The 19,667-nt window shown below is 35.0% G+C and overlaps 1 protein-coding gene across 5 annotated transcripts in view; it reads left to right on the top strand.

The window, feature by feature from the left end:
• Positions 1-9,711, top strand: part of MTF2 (metal response element binding transcription factor 2) — a 65,823-nt gene extending 56,112 nt beyond the window's left edge. For 3 of the 5 annotated variants that reach the window (XM_008589546.1, XM_008589545.1, XM_008589544.1), the window contains 4 exons: positions 3,869-3,974; positions 4,094-4,146; positions 4,259-4,363; positions 6,196-9,711. In XM_008589546.1, the coding sequence (XP_008587768.1) occupies positions 3,869-3,974; positions 4,094-4,146; positions 4,259-4,363; positions 6,196-6,553 (622 nt within the window). In that variant the 3' untranslated portion in view covers positions 6,554-9,711. Of the gene's footprint in view, positions 1-3,868; positions 3,975-4,093; positions 4,147-4,258; positions 4,364-5,944 lie in introns of all 5 variants that reach the window. The other 2 variants (XR_551755.1, XM_008589547.1) reach the window with 2 other exon arrangements.
• Positions 9,712-19,667: the final 9,956 nt, after the last annotated feature.

Raw genomic sequence — 19,667 nt, 5'->3', positions numbered from 1 at the left:
TTTTTTTTTTTTTCTGTCTATATTTTCTTGCTTAGACAAAGTACAGAGTTGATGCTAGATGTTTGTTTGTTTATTTTAGGTCTTTGGCCTTCTGGGGGTAGACCCTATTGATTTTGTTAGCAAACAGCTTAAGTACTGGTCTTTTCATTTGTTCATTAATTTTTCATTTGTTCATTAATTCATTCATTCAGCACATTTATCACGTGCCTTATTATCTATCTGGGGATACATTGACAAGACAGATTTTCCTGCTGCCCTGATGGGTTTACATTATAAAGAAGGGTCATAAACAAGTAAAATAATTAGAGATCATGCTAGTGCCATTTAGGAAATAGCATACTGTTTTAGACTTACTGGGATGGATAGAGGTATATGGGGCTTTGTACTTTTAAAAGGAGGTTTGAGGAAGGACTGTTTAAGATAATATTTAAGCTGAGACTTAGAGAATGAGAATGATCTAACAATGTGAAGAAGAACAATGGGAAGAATACTCTGAGTAGTAGACAGAACAAGAGTGAAGGCCTTGAGACGTGTTCTGCCAACTCACAGAAGACTAGTGTGGTATAAGTGAGGACGAGAGTAGCATCAGGAGTTGGGAAGGTTGGGTGGGGCTTGATCATGTAGGGTCTTGTAGGTCGAATAAGGACTTTGGGTTGTTTTCTGAGGATAATGGGAGCCGTTTAAGGAATATAAGCAGATTTAATTATCTTTTAAAAATACTTTAATACTCTGGAGAGATGCTGTTTTGAGAATGAATAGTGTAGAGGTAAGAATAGAAGCAGGAGAAAATTAAGACTGTTGCAGTTGTCTAGTGAAAGATAGATGATGGTTGTGCAGAGGTAGGTGGTAACAATCAAATGGAGAGAAAATAGATTTGAATTCTCTATTGGAGGCAGAATTGATTGGATTTTCTAATGAATTTAATTTATGAAAGGATGGGAGGAATCAAGTTAAATGATACTTAGATTTCTGCTTTGAGCGAAGGTGGATCGTGGTGTCTGTTACCAGGATCTGGAAGAACAGATATTGGTGTGATGAATTAAGCATTCTTTTGTTTCATACTCATTGAGTTTCAGATTCTTATGAGGGATATCTAAGTGACGATGATGTGAGACATAGGCATAGGAGAGGTCAGGGCAGGTGATATACATTTGGAAGCTGATTTATAAAGCCATGGAAATGAATGAAATTACCTAAGGAGCAAGTAGATAGAGGAGAGAATGTGGCTCAGGATAATGTCCTGATATTTAAAAATTTGGAAGAGGTGAAATAAGTAAAGGAGACTAAAAAAGAACCACCAGTGAGATAGGAGGAAACCAGGAAAGTTTGTTGTCATAAAAAAACAAAAGAAGGGGAGTGTTTCAAGAAAGATGGTATATCATATTGTATTAAATGCTCTTGAGTGGTGTATTAAGATGAGAGAAAAATGTGTATTGGATAAGGTATCATTTTATTATTAGTGACCTTGACAAAAGTAATTGTTTGAAGTAGTAAAGATAGAAGTCTAATTGGAGTGAATACAAGTGTGATTGAATACAGCACTGTCCGAACACATGTCAAAACTGGACTTCTACATATGGGGGACAGAGGCAGATTCAAAGTAATAATAACGACAACAACAATAGTAAAGGAAAAGGGGGAAAAGAAGACTATCTTTAAGAATTCTGAATGAGAAGGGAGAAAGTGGAAAGGGTATATGTCATCAACTCTCAGAAGTTTTACTTTGAAGTGTACAAATGGAATGGCTGCTGAGAGGGGGATGGGACTAGTCAAGTGATGGTTTTTTAATAGATGGGAGAAAATTGGAACCTGTTTTTGTGTGCCTGTAGGAAAGATCCAGTGGAGAAGAAGAGATGGGTGTAGGAGAGAGAGGAGCTAATTGAAGATATTGGATAGGCTTTGAGAAGCCAAAATGGAAGGGATCCAGAGTCTAAATTTGGGAATGGCATTTGACTGGAGGAGAAACACTCTTGTTGAAATGGGGTGAAAAGAAGATGAGTACAGTTGTTGGTTCTATTGTAGATTGAACAGTTGGATGATGCCTGAAGTTCTTGCCTGGTAGCTCCTATTTTCTCAATGAAGTGTGAGGCACTCTTGTTGAAATGGGGTGAAAAGAAGATGAGTACAGTTGTTGGTTCTATTGTAGATTGAACAATTGGATGATGCCTGAAGTTCTTGCCTGGTAGCTCCTATTTTCTCAATGAAGTGTGAGGCAAAGATAGCTGATAGGGTTGTACAGAAAGGTAAATTAAGGAGTAAATAAAAGGTATGAAATGGTTATTTTGGAGAGTAAGAAAATGTAATTACAATGCATTGACAATGCATCATAGCCATTTGAAGTTTGCAGCAAAATAGATACCACCAATACTACTTAAAGTGTCTTTCCTGAGGAAAGGATGCTTATTATTCCTATCACTTTCAAATTTTATCACTCTAATCCTTTAACAGCATTGCCCATATAATGAATTAGAAAAAAGAATTACACAAACTCTCTCACTCCTATCATGATAGTGATAGGATGCTCCATCTGTGGTAGCTGTCATGTCATTTGATGCCACCAAATGAGTTCAGCTTTCTTTAATGGCATCCTCACTTCCTTATTGGCCCTTTGTATGGATTGCTCCTTTTAGTCTGAGAGTATATTCTTTAGTCCAGGGGTACTTTGGAAATGTTATGTTGATCATTTTTCCAAAAAAATGTATATCCCATTCATCTCATCATTGGGACTTTTGATTATAGGTCTATTTCTGTTTTGTTCTTCTAGCTCGCTCCCCACCTTTCTTCCTCATACTTTGATCTTTATTCCCTGACCTTAGTTTGGCATCTAGAAGGGTAGGGAGTTTTCCAAGTATTCTTCATTCACCTCTTTGTAGCCTCTTATGTAGTATTGTTCATTTTTTTGTTTGTTTTATTTTAATTGAATTTTCCTGGATAACTTTCTCGTAGCACTTACCCCATTTTATTAGCTTGCTTGTATATACATTTGTCACCTTCAAACTATATTGTGAACCACTTAGCACAGGGAACATCTTTGTATCCCTATTATCTAATGTCCCCTTATATGGTAGCTATTGTTTGTTGAGTAAGTGAAGTGGATGTTCTGTATATTGCTGTTTGCCCTTTTTTCTTCCCTTCTGTTAATTAGAGGTATCCTTGACTATTGCACTTTTTTCCTCTCTATTTGATATTTGGAGTTATGTTTAAAAACTGGTTTTCTAGGTCTTTTGTGATTTGCCCTTTGATGACTCCCCGCTGACGAAGAGGATTCCCTACTCTCTTGTCTTTTACATTCTGCCACCCTGGCCTTCATTCTCTTTCTGATAGTGTCATTCAAGAATCCATATATATATATATATGTACTCATATTTATCTCTAAAGGCAACCTTTATTGATAGCTACTGTAATTTTAATATAGGTACTTCCTGGCTCCATGAGATTTAACTGCTAAATTCATAGTCATTTTCAGTAGTAAATTCTTGAAACATCCCCCAGGTAGTAACAACCTAAAGTAAATAATTGAGTTTTTAGGAGTTTTGAAATCTTGCATCCAATGTAATTGTGTTTTATTTCTGTTGTTGTTTTTAAATCTTTAGGTGGTATATATTTTTCAGAATTATATTAAAGAGAACATTTTTTTCCTTAAACCTTTCAAATGTAAATATTCTTAAGTCAAGAAATATTTAAGTTAGAATTATTATCTATGCACTTGACTGAACTTGTAGATTCAGCTTATATTTAATGTAGTTTTTATGTTACCATTAATATAAAAATGTAAAATATAATATGTATGTAGGTAATTACATATTTAAAGCTATTTTTTTTGTTTTCTTTATGGAGAGATTAAATACATAATGGTTTTCTGTTTCAGGGAAGTAAGCAATGGCATAGATAAAAAAGGAAAGAAAAAATCTGTAGGTCGTCCACCTGGCCCATATACAAGAAAAATGATTCAAAAAACTGCTGAGCCACCTTTGGTAAGAGGATATTTTGGTATATGTTCTCAGAGAAGATGGATGTGTGAAATTACTGAGAAGATAATATTTTTTCACCTGACTCTAGAACTGTCCTTTAAATGTATTTTTTTATTTTCCAGGATAAAGAATCAGTTTCAGAGAATCCTTCCTTGGATTTAACTTGTTCGATAGGGTAAATAGAAAGTTATTTTTTCCTTTCCTAGGAATTTTCTTTTTGGGGAGAAATTAGTATTTCTATTGTTATGTAACATAGTCGTTATACCATTTAAATTCTTTCATCTCAGGAGAACTGAGGGAACTGCACATTCATCCAATACCTCAGATGTGGATTTCACGGGTGCTTCCAGTACAAAAGAAACTACCTCGTCTAGTATTTCCAGGCATTATGGGTAAATATTTTATGTTCTTATTAACTTTATTAATTTTCTTCTAGATTGTTTTTCTTTGTAAACTAATGATTGAATAATTTTTTAGCAATTGAAATTAGTACAAGTATGTCTTTCCACTTTTTGAGAAGTAATCCATATGGAAATTCCCTAAGTTAATATTCATCTGAATATTTCTGCCTTTCAGAGCACAAACATTAAATTTTCAAATTAGGAAATTTGCTGTGTGGACCGAGAAGAGGTATACCATTGTTTAGAGGCTATGTTCTTTTCTGATAGGCCTTTTTATGGCTCTACTATACAAGTGTACCTTGCTTTAAGATGATTTTATTTATTTATTTTTTTAAATAAGTTTGAATCAGGCACATAATTCCTTTTGTCAAAGAAAGGATTTTAAACTCGGTGTTTTTATTAATAGCAGACACCCCTCAAATATTGTATTTAACTCAACTCTTCAGAAGGACAAAAGTATATCATGTCAGGTATGACAATTTTAGTATACTTAGGGTCAGAGCTACTAGTTTTCAAGTTTTATATTTTCTTTTAATTGTTCACAATTCAAAAACTACCTTGTAAATCATGTAAAATTCTGCGTTAAAGGCTTAAAGTGTAACTGCTTTATTAATGAATCTTTAATAATAATGTGAGATATTTTTTTTTTGTTTTTGGTCTCTTACCAGGTACCCTGCTAAGCTTTTTGCATACATCATCTTATTTAATTCTTAAAACAATTTTTTGTGTTGTAGGTCCTGTTATTCCCATTTTACAGATGAGGCAACTGAAATTTAGAGGCTTTTAATAAACGAGCCCAACATTGCATGTTTAGCAAGTGTAGCAAAGCTGGGTTGTTGACTTAGGCAGTACGATTGTAAAGTTTTTGAATTTCCACTCAGCTGAGTGCGGCTCTGGGAGTGCACCGGCACTGGGAGCTCCAAGGCTGTGGGTTCGGATCCTATATAGGGATGGCCAGTGCACTCACTGGCTGAGCACGGTGCGGGCGACACCAAGCCAAGGGTTACGATCCCCTTACCGGTCACACACACACAAAAAAGTTTTTGTATTTAGCTGTTATGGCATATTCCCTTTTTGTTACAAGATTGTAAAATCATTGAATTTCTGTGCTGAAAAGGACCTCAAAGATTATTTAGTTCAAGTCTTTCACACAGGATAAGAGAATTGAATTTGACCAAGTAATATGAGAGTACTTCAAAAAATTTATGGAAAAATGGAATTAAAAGATAAAACTAATCTTTCCATGAACTTTTTGAAGACCCCTCAAAGAGTTAGAGATAGACCCAGGATACCCTGGCTTCTAGTTTGTGCTTTTTCCAGTTCATTATATTACTTCATTAGGCCTAGTACTGATAATAAGAGAACCTTTATTCTAGTTCTTTTATTGAAGCACATGGAACAGTGTCTTGTATGTAGTTTGTGCTTATTAAATATTTGTTGCAATGAATGAGTGAACTGTTCTTTTTTTAAATGATGAGACTATTGATAATACCTAATTTATGAGTAGGACCTCTTGTAAAGAATTTGCTTTGTAACCTCCTAGTTAAAAAAAATTGCTCTGATTTTTTTAAGCTTAATAGTACGTAGTTAAGGAATACAAGCTCTGCAAAGTTCAGCCCCAAGAAGGTGATGGAATCTAAAGTAATGAAGGCAAGTGATAGTTCATTTATATAACTTTTATTGTTTTGGTTTGGCTGATTTTTATGTCAGCAAGGGGTATATGGTTATATAGTAGAATGATCCAAAAAATCAGGGAACATATTATATGGGTAAAGGATGCTTTAAAAGCTTTGTAGAAAATTTTGGCCATTTCTGTTCCATAGATTATCTGACTCCAGAAAAAGAACTCGTACAGGAAGATCTTGGCCTGCTGCAATACCACATTTGCGGAGAAGAAGAGGTCGTCTTCCAAGAAGAGCACTCCAGACTCAGAACTCAGAAATTGTAAAAGATGATGAAGGCAAAGAAGATTATCAATTTGATGAACTCAACACAGAGATTCTGAATAATTTAGCAGATCAGGAGTTACAACTCAATCATCTAAAAAACTCAATTACTAGTTATTTTGGTGCTGCGGGTAGAATAGCTTGTGGTGAAAAATACCGAGTTTTGGCTCGTCGGGTGACACTTGATGGAAAGGTGCAGTATCTTGTGGAATGGGAAGGAGCAACTGCATCCTGACTGTAGGACTGAACATTATGTTCACTGCACTCTCATTTTCTGTAGGTACAGTTCAAAGCCCTAAAGGAGTCTGGTTTTTACTATCTTTCTTCTAAAAAAAAAAAAAGTCAAAAAATTCGCAAAAGGAGATGATACTAGCCTTAACATGTACCTGTTAATGTTATGGATATTGTCATAAAAAGATATCTTTTAAAAATCAGAACAGAGACTTAATTTTTTAAATCTTAAGATTTGTAGAATGTTTCTAGGATAGGATATTAAAAATGATTCAAACCCATGCATGGTGTTAGGTAATTTTTCTAATTATTCCATTGAGTCAGGTTTTGTGATAAGTGGTTATCAGAGCAAACAGATCATGTAGATAGCACAAGTATTTGGAGAAACATTGTCTGTTTTGTTACCAAAATGTTGGAAAAAATCTATTTCAATACCTTTTAGATTTCCTAAAGTGCAGTGTATATAATGCCTACTGAAAGACTGTAAAATATTGAAATTTTTTCAAGCAAAGTGTAAAAAATATATTGAGCCTGTAAATTGCTCTGTGACTAGACTTCATTGTCGTCTTAATATATTCTTTGCATGTGCATATATATATACACACGTGTATATATATGTGTGTGATTATGTGACCTATGCAATACAAATTATGGGAATGGGCAGCTTTGGAGTATATATCCCATAATTCTTTTTTCAGGAATAGTTGCAGTATTTACACAGCAGCATTTCTTCTCAGGCTTTTATTGGGTGCTGTTGCTTGCTATGTATGAAGAGAAATGTGTCAAAAAAGTTTAGTTGTTCTGAAGAAGGGTGTGAACAACAGTGTTCATGGGCTTTTAGAATGCTTTTCACTTTCAGTCCTTGTAACTCAGCTGTTCAGTACCCAAAACAAATTCGAATAATGAACATTATCTCAACTAGAAGTAACGTTTTCAAATATTCGTGGCACATTATGATTGTAAATGTCTCTCAGTTTTAACAGTAAGTCTATAGGAGTCCCGTGAAGATTCCTGAAATGTCTGTAGTTACTGTTAGTCATGTTTAAATAAATGTAGTATGAACAAAGTATTTTATTGCACAGGGTTAACAAACAGTATGTTGCCAGCTGAGGCTACTGCTGTTTATTACAACATTACCTCTTGTTTTTATAAAATGTACCAAGATTTAAATTGATAACTTTATTTTACATGTTAAAAACCAGTTTCTTTTATCACCAGTGTTAGAGCTGTCTTCTGTTTCTTTTTGTTCTGTTTGTTTTCTTTTTTAGCCAAAGAGTAAACAGAAGAATATTCTTATTTTGGTGGCTATTCATTTTGCTTTTAAAAGTGATTGGTGGGTTTTAGACTAAAAATTGGGGAATTTGCCACCAAAATGAAAAATTTGTAAAGTGTAGTGATTACAGAGTGGTAAAAATATGGGTTAGTGCTTATTTATTCCATTAATTGATTATTTGACTGTTTATAAAGAAAGTTGCTTTATTTCTTTAAACATCTTCAAAAGATGATCTTTTCTTGTCACATTATAGCCAAAAGAAGCAGAGAATGTCGTTGTCCTTCATTTGGTTCCTGGTTGGCCAGGTATAAATGAGCTTTACAAAAGTGCAAATTAAAAACTGTCATTTCTGTTTACCTCCACCAAAACTTGATTTTCCCCTAGCTATTAATTTAAAGTTGCCTTTCCTGCAGCTGCAATATTTTGAATAACACACAGAGTTTGTGTTGATTTTTGAATGTTTGTTTATATCTAGGGGTAATGGCAAATGTAAATCCCGTGTAACCTTAATCACTCCACCTGTGTCATATTATTTCATTTTTCCCCAAAGTCCTTTAATTCTAACTGAACACCAGCAGTATTTTTAGTAACTCTTTCTTTAACATACTTGGAAGACGATTTATCAAGCTGAACTGTCTTTAGACGTAATTATTGTGAATGTCTGTTTTATTTTGGTGGTTCACATGACTCTGATGTTCAGTTTGTATTTTTGGAATTGCTTTACTTAGAATTAAAACAGACCAACATTAAATGTGTGTATTTTTTAAAGAGCTAATGAGTTTTGCTTCTGTATTTGCTTGAAAATACACACTAGTGCAGTAAGTTGACTGCTTTTCTTTAGCTAGGGAGGTAAGGATTTTCCATTTCCACTAATATATTCATTTGAATTAGTCTTTATAAAACTTTTCTTTCATTTTCCTGTCCCCCATATAATATTAATAACTATTGCTTGTTCATCTTAAATCATCTTTTAAAAAAATTAACTACAATTAGTCAGCTCGCACACTTTATATTTGAAAGACAGTAAGTATATCTATCTCTACCCTGTTCCCAAATTTCAAAAAAATTCAAACTTAACTTTCTATGTTTCCTTTTCTTCTTCCTTACATAGAAGATGTCAGGGTCCACATAAAAACATTTCCTAGTTTTTCTAAAAGGCTTTGCTCCTAGGCCACAGAAAGAAAAGATGTAGAAGTAATGTCCCTTACTCATTTTAATTCCATTTTTATTCAGAACAAAAATTATAAATACTCTGGTACTAAATGATAAGCATGGATTCTTAAACCCTTAGACTACCAAACTAGAGCAGAATATGAGCTATCAGAGTTATTATGTAAATTCTAATATAGGAATGATGAAGTCAGATCTTTCTAGTTATATTTTTACTAAATGTTTAACAAAAATGAATGTTCACTGATGTGTGAGAGTTGAGGGTGTCCCTCCCCTTTTCATTCCCCAAGGTGTGTCCAAGTATGCATGTTTGGTTTCTATCATGTATATGTGCAGAAGATTTGTTTCAGTGTTGGGGGGTAGAAGTAATTCTGTGTTTTCAGCTATTTTATTGAGTTTCTACTAGGTATTTATTAAATTTTGGTTGAAATGTGATTTGACTTAAATGTAGTTCTACCAGACTTTTATAATGTGATTCTAGAGATGTTTAAATAAGGATGTGATTGATGGCAAAGGAAGAGGCCCATGTAACTTGAGGAAGTAGTAAAAACAAAACAAAAACCAAAAATCCTGTTTATGTGGGGAAATTCTCCTTCTTAATTATATTTGAGTACTTCTGTGTGTACACTCCCAAAGTCTCATTTGGATTCTTCTGTGGCGGTTATCAGTCATGTTATTTCCTCAAGAAAATAAAAACTTGACAGTTAAGTATAAAGTAAGAATTTATCTGATCATGTATGCTTTTCTAATTGGTACCAGTGAGGAAAGCAGATGTATGTCTGATATAAATTTGGAGATGGGAGAGGCTATGAGAACAAACCAATGTGCTCTCTAAAACAAATAGATAGGAGCAGGTACAATATTTATAACTTTTTTTTTTTTTTTTTTCTTTTTCCGTGTCCGGCAACGGATTGCAACCCTCAGTGTCGCCCCCGTACCGGACCGGGACCGGCAACGGGATCGCAACCCTTGGCGTTGCTCCCGCGCCTCGCTCAGCCAGTGAGCGGGAACCGGTCTGTATGTGGGATCCGAACCCTCGGCAGGAGCACCAGCGCGCTTCCCAAGCGGCACACTGTAGCAGTGCGCCACCGGGCCGGCCCTATGCTGTCTTTATATTTAAAGTTAGAATCAGATTACAGATTAACTAGCTCACTATTTTTTTTCTCTCCTCTCCCCTCATTTCTATCCAACAAAATTCTTCTTTGCTAGTTCTCTGTGTTTTCTCTTTGTTGGAGATGAATATAGAAACTGGATATTTAGTTACTCCTCATTTGTCTAGCATCTTCAAGCAATGTGCAGTGTCATTCAAGAGACCTTTCCACTGTATTTAAAAGCAAGCATACAAATGAACAAAACCTTCACAGATGATAAAGTGTCCTTTTGGATAAAACAAATATATCCTGCTCAAAATCATTATTCTATTTTCTGTTCCTTGTATTTACTAAAAGGTGTCCAATCCCTTTTTTTCTGCACCTAATGAAATGCATTCTCAATGAGGGTGATAACTTCCCTAAATGGGCAAAAATTAGTTTATGGGAGGGCAAAAAATCTTAGATAATGGTTTGGACCTCCAAAGTTCAACCATGCCTGACAAAAATACTGCTTAGTATTTAATTACTGTCATTGAATTTTTTTAGGTATCTCATGAGCAGCATTGACATTGAGTTCATGGAACATACACAAAATATATGTCAGATTATAGCTACAAAACTATGGCAAATGGGTGGCTGTGTTTTGGAGGACTCTTTGCTTGATCTTGAAAACATACTGTGAGAGGTGGTCTGCACATTCCTGTTGGCTGCCACTGGCTCCCTTGTTGATGTTGTTTACATTTGATTCTCAGAGCTTTTGTAGATGACCTGGGCTTGGAGAATTAAATAAAAGTAGTTTATATTTTGCTGTTTAATTCTACCAAGGTTATTCACCCACCCCATCATTAATTATGTCAAGTGCTAAAAAAAAAATTGTTGACAGTACTTGAATGGATATCTAGCAGATAGTTGAAAGTAATTTTTTCATATCAAGCAGAAATTAAAAGTAAGTTGACCAAAAATAGTTTTTTAAGAAATTAATTTTTTCAAATGTTTTGCTTTTGCTGAAAAAATAACATTTTTGAATTTTTTAAAAAATTTGATTACACTGCTATTATGTATTTATATAAATCACTAATTTGCATATGTAGTTTGATACAGTTTCTATAAACAAATTACATAAAAAATTAATGTAGTTGTAAATTTAAGTTAAATAGGTTAATAGCAGCATACAGGTTTAGTAATACATACATAGTGGTGGATTATAATTAGTGTTGTTTGAACCAATAATTGACATTTAATTATTTTGTTTTTTAATACTCTTAGTGGTATATAAGGAGAATGAGACAATAACAATCAGATAAGAGATTTTCTGAGAATTTGGGTCCCCTTTTAAAATATGTTAAGCCTGTCTGGCTGGTTAGCTTAGTTGGTTGAATAGAGTGCAGTGTTATAACACCAAGGTCAAGGATTCATATCCCCATAATGGCCAGCTGCCCCAAAAAACCAAAATGTTAAGCCTGCTTAGATAGCCCTGAAGATAAACTTTTCTTTATTAGGAGTCGTGGAATTTTAAGGAAATGAAGCTTGTTGGAGAGAGTTTGGGAAGGGAAAGCACACTGGCTCATCTCAGACTCACAGAGACATGGTTTTGATTTGTGTATCCTTCTGTCACCAGGTTTCTTCCAGAACCCAACACCATGTTCTGTAGGAGGTCCATTGTTTTAAATTTTTTTTTTAAAGTGTAATTTTACATAATCTTATATCTTAGATTTTCTATATTAACTCTAGATAAAAATTTTCCAGTGAAGAATTATGTTACCTGAGACCCATTCTTGATTCCTCTTTATAAACCAGTTTGTTCTTTAAGCAACTTTTAAACCATTTGAAGACCAGAAACATTTAAAGTGCCTTTTTTTTTTCCCTTTTTGTCTTTTTTACTGACCGGTAACGGGATCGCAACCCTCGGTGTCGCGCCCGTACCGGAGACCGGCAACGGGATCGCAACCCTCTGTGTTGCGCCCGCACCGCGCTCAGCCAGTGAGCAGGAACCGGTCTCCACATGGGATCCGAACCCTTGGTGGGAGCGCCGGTGCGCTCTCAAGCGGCGCACTCTCCAGTGCGCCACCAGGCCGGCCCTTAAAGTGCCTTTTTATTGAAGAGTTTTCTAGAATGTATTAAATACCTCATGCTCTTAAAAATACCATTTTTAGCATGTTGACCTTTCCTATCTACTGAGAGATTATGAACATTGATTATTGTGCATTGCTATAATATGGTGGTACTTACAGGGATCTGGGAGTGGGTAGGGAAATCTTGTCCTTAATCTTAAAGACCTAAGCTAGGCGGTGTTTTTATATTTGTCTGCTTTTCACATATCTTTTGATGGAGTTCTCATGTTAATCCATATTAACAATTCATGCTTATTCACAGTGCATTGAGCAGCTTTATCCCTTTCTCTCCTCTCCCACCCACCTACCTTCTAATCATTATTAATTTGCTATAGACTAGAAAGAATTTAAGCAGAGTTTTCTAGGACAAATAGGTAATCACGTTAAGCAAAGTTTGACCCTTGTTTTTTTTACCCACAATTCTGATTTTTTAGACTCTGAGTGAGGATTTTAGAGTAATTTACTTCTGAGAAAAAAATTAAATGGCTTTTCAAAAATATTGTTCACAATTGAAAAGATGCTTTTTAATTTTGTTTTTCTTGCTTCGTACTTTATGAAGTATAAGTGGTTGAGGTTTTTAGAAATCTGACAGTTCTGTAGTTGAGATGTGACTTTAATGTAGTTTAGAGTAAGTTGGTTATTTTGTAGCTTTCTAAATGGTCTTTACATTTCCTTAAGGTAGGAAGAACAGCCTAGCAAATGTAGCACCATGGTTTTCTATCATCTGGTTGGCGGAATAAGACCACTGCTAGAGTTGGCTCATGTATTTTGTGAGAATGAGAAGAGAGAGTGTTTTGCTTATTATGGACTTGTCATATAAGAATAGTACCATTTTAGCGGACAGTAAATTGACATGACTTGGTTTTATTACATGTATATATTTAATAGGCATAAAAGAAGCCTGAAAGAATAAAAAGGAGATGGTATTTTAGCAGTAGTTCAATAGTAATTCCTATTACTTTACAGGTTAAATTGATACAGGAATCGATATTGGTAATTTGATTAACTTTTTAGTACTTTAAGTGCTGAAATTGTCTGCAGTTAGACTTAAAATGTCAAGAGGATCATAATTTCTAAGATAATACTTGCTTACCAAATTCCTGGGGGCTTGGCAAAAGGGAGATATCATTAAGAATCTCTAAGCCTAAGCCTGATTGGAAATGGGTTTGATTTTCACTTACAGTGCAAATGAGAAACTCCCTGGAAATGAGATCTCTAAATCCCGCTGAGGGTACAGTAGTTCTTCCCCCTTATCTGTAGTTTCAGTTACCCGTGGTCAGCTGTGTTCAGAAAATATTAAATGGAAAATTCCAAAAATAAACAAATCATAAGTTTTAAATTGTGCACTGTTCTGAGTAGCATGATGAAATTTTGCACTGTCCCACCTGAAATGTGAATTATCCCTTGTTTAGCTTATCCACGTTGTAGATGCTACTCACCCCCTAGTTACTTAGTAGCAATCTTGGTTGTAAGATTGACTGTCATGGTATCACAGTGCTTATGTTCAAGTAATCCTTATGTTACTTAATAATGGCCCCAGGGCACAAGAGTAGTGATGCTAGAAATTCAGATATGTTAAAGAGAAGCTGTAATAAGCTTACTTTAAGTAAGAATGAATCTTCTACCTGTGAAATTGTGAAGGAAAAAGAAATTTGTGCTAGTTTTGCTGTTCCACCTCAAACTGCAAAAGTTATGGCCAGTGTGTGATAAATGCTTAGTTAAGATGAAGTGCTTAGTTAAGATGGAAAAGGCATTAAATTTGTGGGTGGAAGACATGAATAGGAAACATGTTGTGATAGATGGCAGCATGTTGCACCAGAAAGCATTGAGCCTATACAAAGACTTCAGGAATCCCTTGAAATGACTCATACCAAGTCATTTCTGCAAGTAACGGATGGTTACACATATTCAGCAACAGGTTTGTACTAAAAAATGTAAAAATTACTTAAGAGGCTGTGCCTGCCAATAAAGAAGCTGCTGCCACATTTCTGACAGTTGAAGAGGTTGATTAAGGAGAAAAGATACTATACAAAGCAAGTCTTCAGTTGCAGTGAAACTAGGCTCTTCTGGAAGAAGATGTCCAGTAGAACCTATGTTCATAAAAGTGCATTTGAGGCACCAGGGCTTAAAACATGGAAGGACAAATGAACTCGGTGATACTGTGTGGCAACCCTGCAGGGTATAGCATAAAGCCTGGTGTTGTGTACAGAGGGAATAACCCACGTGTTCTCAAAAAAAAAAAAATCTGCCAGTGTTCTGGCAACAATCAGAAAACAGGGTGACAGCCCTCTTTTTATGGAATGGTTCCACCAATCCCAGAAATGGAAAAATACTTTGAAGGGGAAGGGATGGAATTTAAAGTCCTATTCATAATAGACAATACACCTCCCATCCTGAATCTGTTCGGTATGAAAATGAAAATGTTGAGGTGGTATTTTTACCTCCAAATGCAACCTCATTGCTTCAGCCCTTTGACCAGGGCATCATTTGGTTTCTCAAGGCCACATACACCAGCTTGGTATTTGATCACCTTTGGTTAGCAATTTATGCAGACCCTAATCTGGACATAATGCAGTGCTGGAAATCATTCACTATTGCTGATGTGGTAACATTTATCAAAGCTGCAGTGGACGAATCAAAACCAGAAACTGAATATGTGCTGGAAGAACTTAGGGAGTGAAGTTGTGAATGATTTTAAAGCTTCCTGGGGATTGATGGAGAAGTTAGGAAAATCATTTGTGCAGCAAGACAAGTTGGTGTAGAAGGATTTGCTGACATGCCTGAAGAAGTGTAAGAACATATTTAGGGCCATTGAGAGGTGTTAACAAATGAGGAATTGAAAGAACTCGTTGACTCATCTTCAAAGGAAAAGGAAAATGAAGGAAAGAACAAGTAAAACCAGCAGTGTGGACATTACTTGCTGAAATGTTTTAAATTGCACAGACATTAAAGGACAGAATTATAGAATATCATCCTCAGATGGAGCACAGCATTAAAGTCACACATGATCACCAAATGATTAACAGCTCTGCAGCAAGCCTGATGAGCTAAAAAGAAAGACAATTTCCAACTACAATGTTCTACCAAAAGTTTTCAGCAAAAACCCCTCCAACTATTGAGGATCCCCATCGACGTTGACATGGCTCAGTTATCCAGAATGATCTGAAACGATGATCCTCCTGATGTTTTGTCAGAAGGTCAGTAGTAGCCTAACTTTACATCATAACGCCTGTCATTCACCCCACTTCATCTCATAGGCATCTATCTTATCTCACATCATCATAAGGGTGAGTACAGTACAATAAAATTTTGAGAGAGACCACATTCACATAACTTTTATTACAATATAATCTGTTATTGTTAATATATATTTATATATAAATATATAATGCTTAAAATAAAAATTAAACTTGATCATAGGTATGTATAGGAAAAAACGTATATGTGGTTTGGTACTATTCGTTTCAGGTATCCACTGGAGGATCTTGGAACATATCCCCCATGCATAAGGGGGGACTACTATATTAGGGGTAAATGTGAATTAGAAAAAAATGTCCCCTCCCCTTATTCTTTTTGCTTGGAAGATAAGAACATACATGTTTAGCTATTTAAAGGGGTCAGAGTGGCAAGAGGATTTAAGGGGAGAGCTTACTTTTGCCTGGCTGTGGAGGACATTTGTCCAAAAGGAATTATTAGGGAAGACTTCATGAAGATTTACATCATAAGTTAGCATGAGTAGTACGGACTTGCAGAGAAGGGAACTTAACAGCATTCCAGGGTGTAGGAAGAGTTAAGTAAAAGCAGTAAGTGCACACACAAAAAAGGATGATTGGGTAGCGTGTGGCATGGGTGAGGCTGGAAATGATCTGGATTCTTATGGGCCTGACCGCTCTGTGAAGGTGTTGTAAGAAGATTGACTTTGCATCAATATGTAGGATGGATCGGAGTGGGAAAAGATGTGAGGTGCAAAGCCAGTTAGGGCTAATCTAAATCTAGGTAAATCTGAAGAAGTAGAAGCATCATAGGAATGTTGAAAATACATGAGGGAGATTAGGGAAATGAGCTGACAGTACTGAGCAGGTAAGGGGTCTTTTAAGTTTTGAGGACCTGTATAGCCAATGTCATTAAATAGAGGGAACCAGAAGAGGAGTAAGTCTTTTCAGAGAATAGGAAGGAAGGAACATGGGTGTGGCTGGAATAAAAGATTTTATGCTTGAAAGTAATGGAAGAAGTAGTTAAAGAAGTGGAATAGTATCATATTATGGAAAGTCTTGAATACTCTAGTTATTAATAGCTGTAGCTTCTGCCAGGCATTCCCCCTATTAATACTTATGCTTTTTATTATTAAAAATTTTCTCTTCACCATTCTTTAAGCAAATACTTAGAATGCTCAGATTTCTTCGTGGTGGTACTGTGGCAGATATGCAGAAAATATTCAGTAAAAATGTGAAAGTCTTGAATACTCTAGTTATTAATAGCTGTAGCTTCTGCCAGGCATTCCCCCTATTAATATTTATGCTTTTTATTATTAAAAATTTTCTCTTCACCATTCTTTAAGCAAATACTTAGAATGCTCAGATTTCTTCATGGTGGTACTGTGGCAGATATGCAGAAAATATTCAGTAAAAATGTGAGAGTTTTCTGTCTCCAAGTTTTGTAGTGTAAAAATAGTAATTTAGAGCAGATTTAAGATTAGCTGAGAGCTGGCCAGTTAGCTCACTTGGTTAGAGTGTGGTACATCCCCGTACTGGTCAGTTGCCAAAAAAAAAAAGATTAGCTAAACAAAAGAAGTGTTTTATTGAAGCAAGTATACCTACATTTATAGTGGAAATTCATTGTGGTGTTTTATCTAAAAGCATATTCTGAAGTAAAAGCACTTGGAAGTGTTTCCAAGAGAATCTTCCAGGGGCTTTCCAGATGGGCATTCTATTGTGGATTCAGAAGTCCATACTGTACTCCAAAGTGGTGTTGAATAAACAGCAGGTTGTAATAAAAATCAAACCTTCAAATATTTTTTTTAAAGAAAAACTGAAAAAAATCGTTGTGTAAAATAGGTTGAGTTTGTTTTAAAATGAATGAGGAAAAGATTGTTCTGGGAGGAAAAATTAATGGTAATACTTAAATACATTTATAGTGGTAAATAAAAATGTCAGTTTTCTTGGCTAACACTGGAAAGTGGCATCAAGGGCTGAAGAATTTCACAGTAGTCACTGAAACTGGATTCTAAATTTCATTATTTGTTTTTGGTATTAGAAGACGTAAGTTTCAGTTTAGAAAATGACAAGCATTTGCTATAGTATAGTAATAGGGAGCCTTGAAAACTAAATATTACAATCAACAGGTAACTCATCCCCTTTGTAAGGGACCTGCAGGTTTCCAATTCAGGATTTTCTTGTAATAGAAATATTCACATATGGGGTAAAAAGTTCTCCCTTTCCTCATCTAAACCTGAGTTGGAGAAAACAGTGCTTTTTGTTTTTAACTTGTTGCTTCTCTGCTTAACGTCACCAAGTTGTGTCTTAGCGGGCAATGCAAAGTAGAATTAGTGAAGCAGTTCTGACAGATGAAAATATGGTTTAGAAGAAAGGAACAATGATAGGGAATGGATGGAGGTAGTAGATGAAAAAACAAGATATCTTTTATCAACCCTTGTTTTTTTCCCAAAATGAAAAAGGTTTACTATTTTCTATCTATGATATAAAAATATTGCTCAGTGTAAAAATTCAGACAACACAAACTATATAGAAGATTCTGAAAGGCCTCATTTCTGCAGTCCAGAGATAAGTATATAGTCTTAGCCTTCTAGACTTTTTATCCCTATTTTTACTGAAAAAGGATCATTCATGTCTTGAAACTTCATTTTCCACCTAATAACAGCATGCCTTATTTTTGTATCAGGAAATACTATGTTCTAGGCATTGTGTGTCATGGTAGATAAAATAGACATGCTTTCTGCCTTCAGAGTCCAACAGAGGGTTGTATACATTCATGATGATATGGGTGATCAGTGCTTGGAGAGGGAAGTATAGAGGGAGCACATAAGAAGGCTACAATCTAAGTTTGAGGGACCTAGCAAAACTTCCTGGAGCAAGGAGGAACACAGCTGGCATTTGGAAAAATGAGTAGTTGATAATTTCTGAATACTTGTCTTTCTTCCTGGTTGTACTGTCAACTTTTTAAGGGAAGATTCTTCGCTTTTGTATTCTCCAAAGTACCAGATGTAGTAGTGCTCAAAATTTTCTTACTCTAAAATACTAAAACTTGCCTTGGTTATATTGTGATGAATGCAGTGTGTATTAGATGTTAAGAGGATATAAGAATATTGCATCATGATCTTTCCTTCAGTGACCAAAAAAGAAAATAATACCCATTGATAATATATGAGCCATCTGCATAATATTTTCTAGCCTTCACCTGTTCCCATCTAAATAAACTGTTCTTTGTTCATTCTCCTTTGCTGTTTGGCCAAGGGATAATTGCTGGCATGTCTGTTTTAAAATTTATGTCCCTTTGGCATTTAAGAATTCATAGTAGTTAGTTTATATTATACTTAACAAATTGCTTCTCAATTGCATGTGCTGTATATGCCTTAATTCTCAGATCCTTTACAGCAAAAAGTCTGTTACCTTTATGGATGAAGGAATCAATTGTCCTATATAAAATTTTTCTTACACATATATGCCATGATTATTCACTGAAAAGTCACCTTTTAAAAAGGTTGATAAAGCTTCTCTGTTGAGATTCACAGATTGATGACTGTGCAACATTTGGAAAGTAGATGTGATCTTCCCATGGCAGTATTCTAATAATCATATACTACAATATACTTCATCATAGTGTAATCTTTGGATAGTATTTTGGAATATGGAGTTGCTTCAAAACGGGTTGACCCTTCCTTGATTCTTTTCATATTTTATGTAAAAATGATCAGTCTTAATTCCTTAAGCACCCTGAAGAATACAGTATTTCACTTTTCTACTTATAACAACTAAAATCTTAAGGATTGAACTAGTACCTAAAATGACAGTTTTTCACTAAGATTATTTTGCTTTTCCTTATTATGAAGTTAAATTATTTTATCATTCATAAATACATATAAACCAACACACTAATGTCTGTTTCAGCTATAAAATACTTCTGCCCCATTTTTGTTTTAAATTTTTATTTTGAAATAATTACAGATTCATTTGTGTGTCTCTATAGTTATATGCAGTTTTATCACATGTATATTTGTGTAAACACCACAATCAAGATACAGAACTATTCTACCACAAGACTTGCTTTATGGTCACATTTTCCTTTTTCCCACCATCCCTAACACCTGGCAACCACCAATCTGTTTCCCATCTCTATAATTTTTGTTATTTCAAGAATGTTATATACAGAGTCATACAGCGTGTAAACTTTTTTTTTTTTTTTGTCTTTTTTTTTGTGTCCGGCAACGGACCGCAACCCTCAGTGTCGCGCCCGCAC

Source organism: Galeopterus variegatus, unplaced genomic scaffold (genome assembly GCF_000696425.1).
Source record: "Galeopterus variegatus unplaced genomic scaffold, G_variegatus-3.0.2 Scaffold5508, whole genome shotgun sequence".
Taxonomy (NCBI): Eukaryota; Metazoa; Chordata; class Mammalia; order Dermoptera; family Cynocephalidae; genus Galeopterus; species Galeopterus variegatus.
The sequence above is the reverse complement of the archived record's forward strand: the minus strand, read 5'-3'. Positions and strand labels throughout refer to the sequence as shown.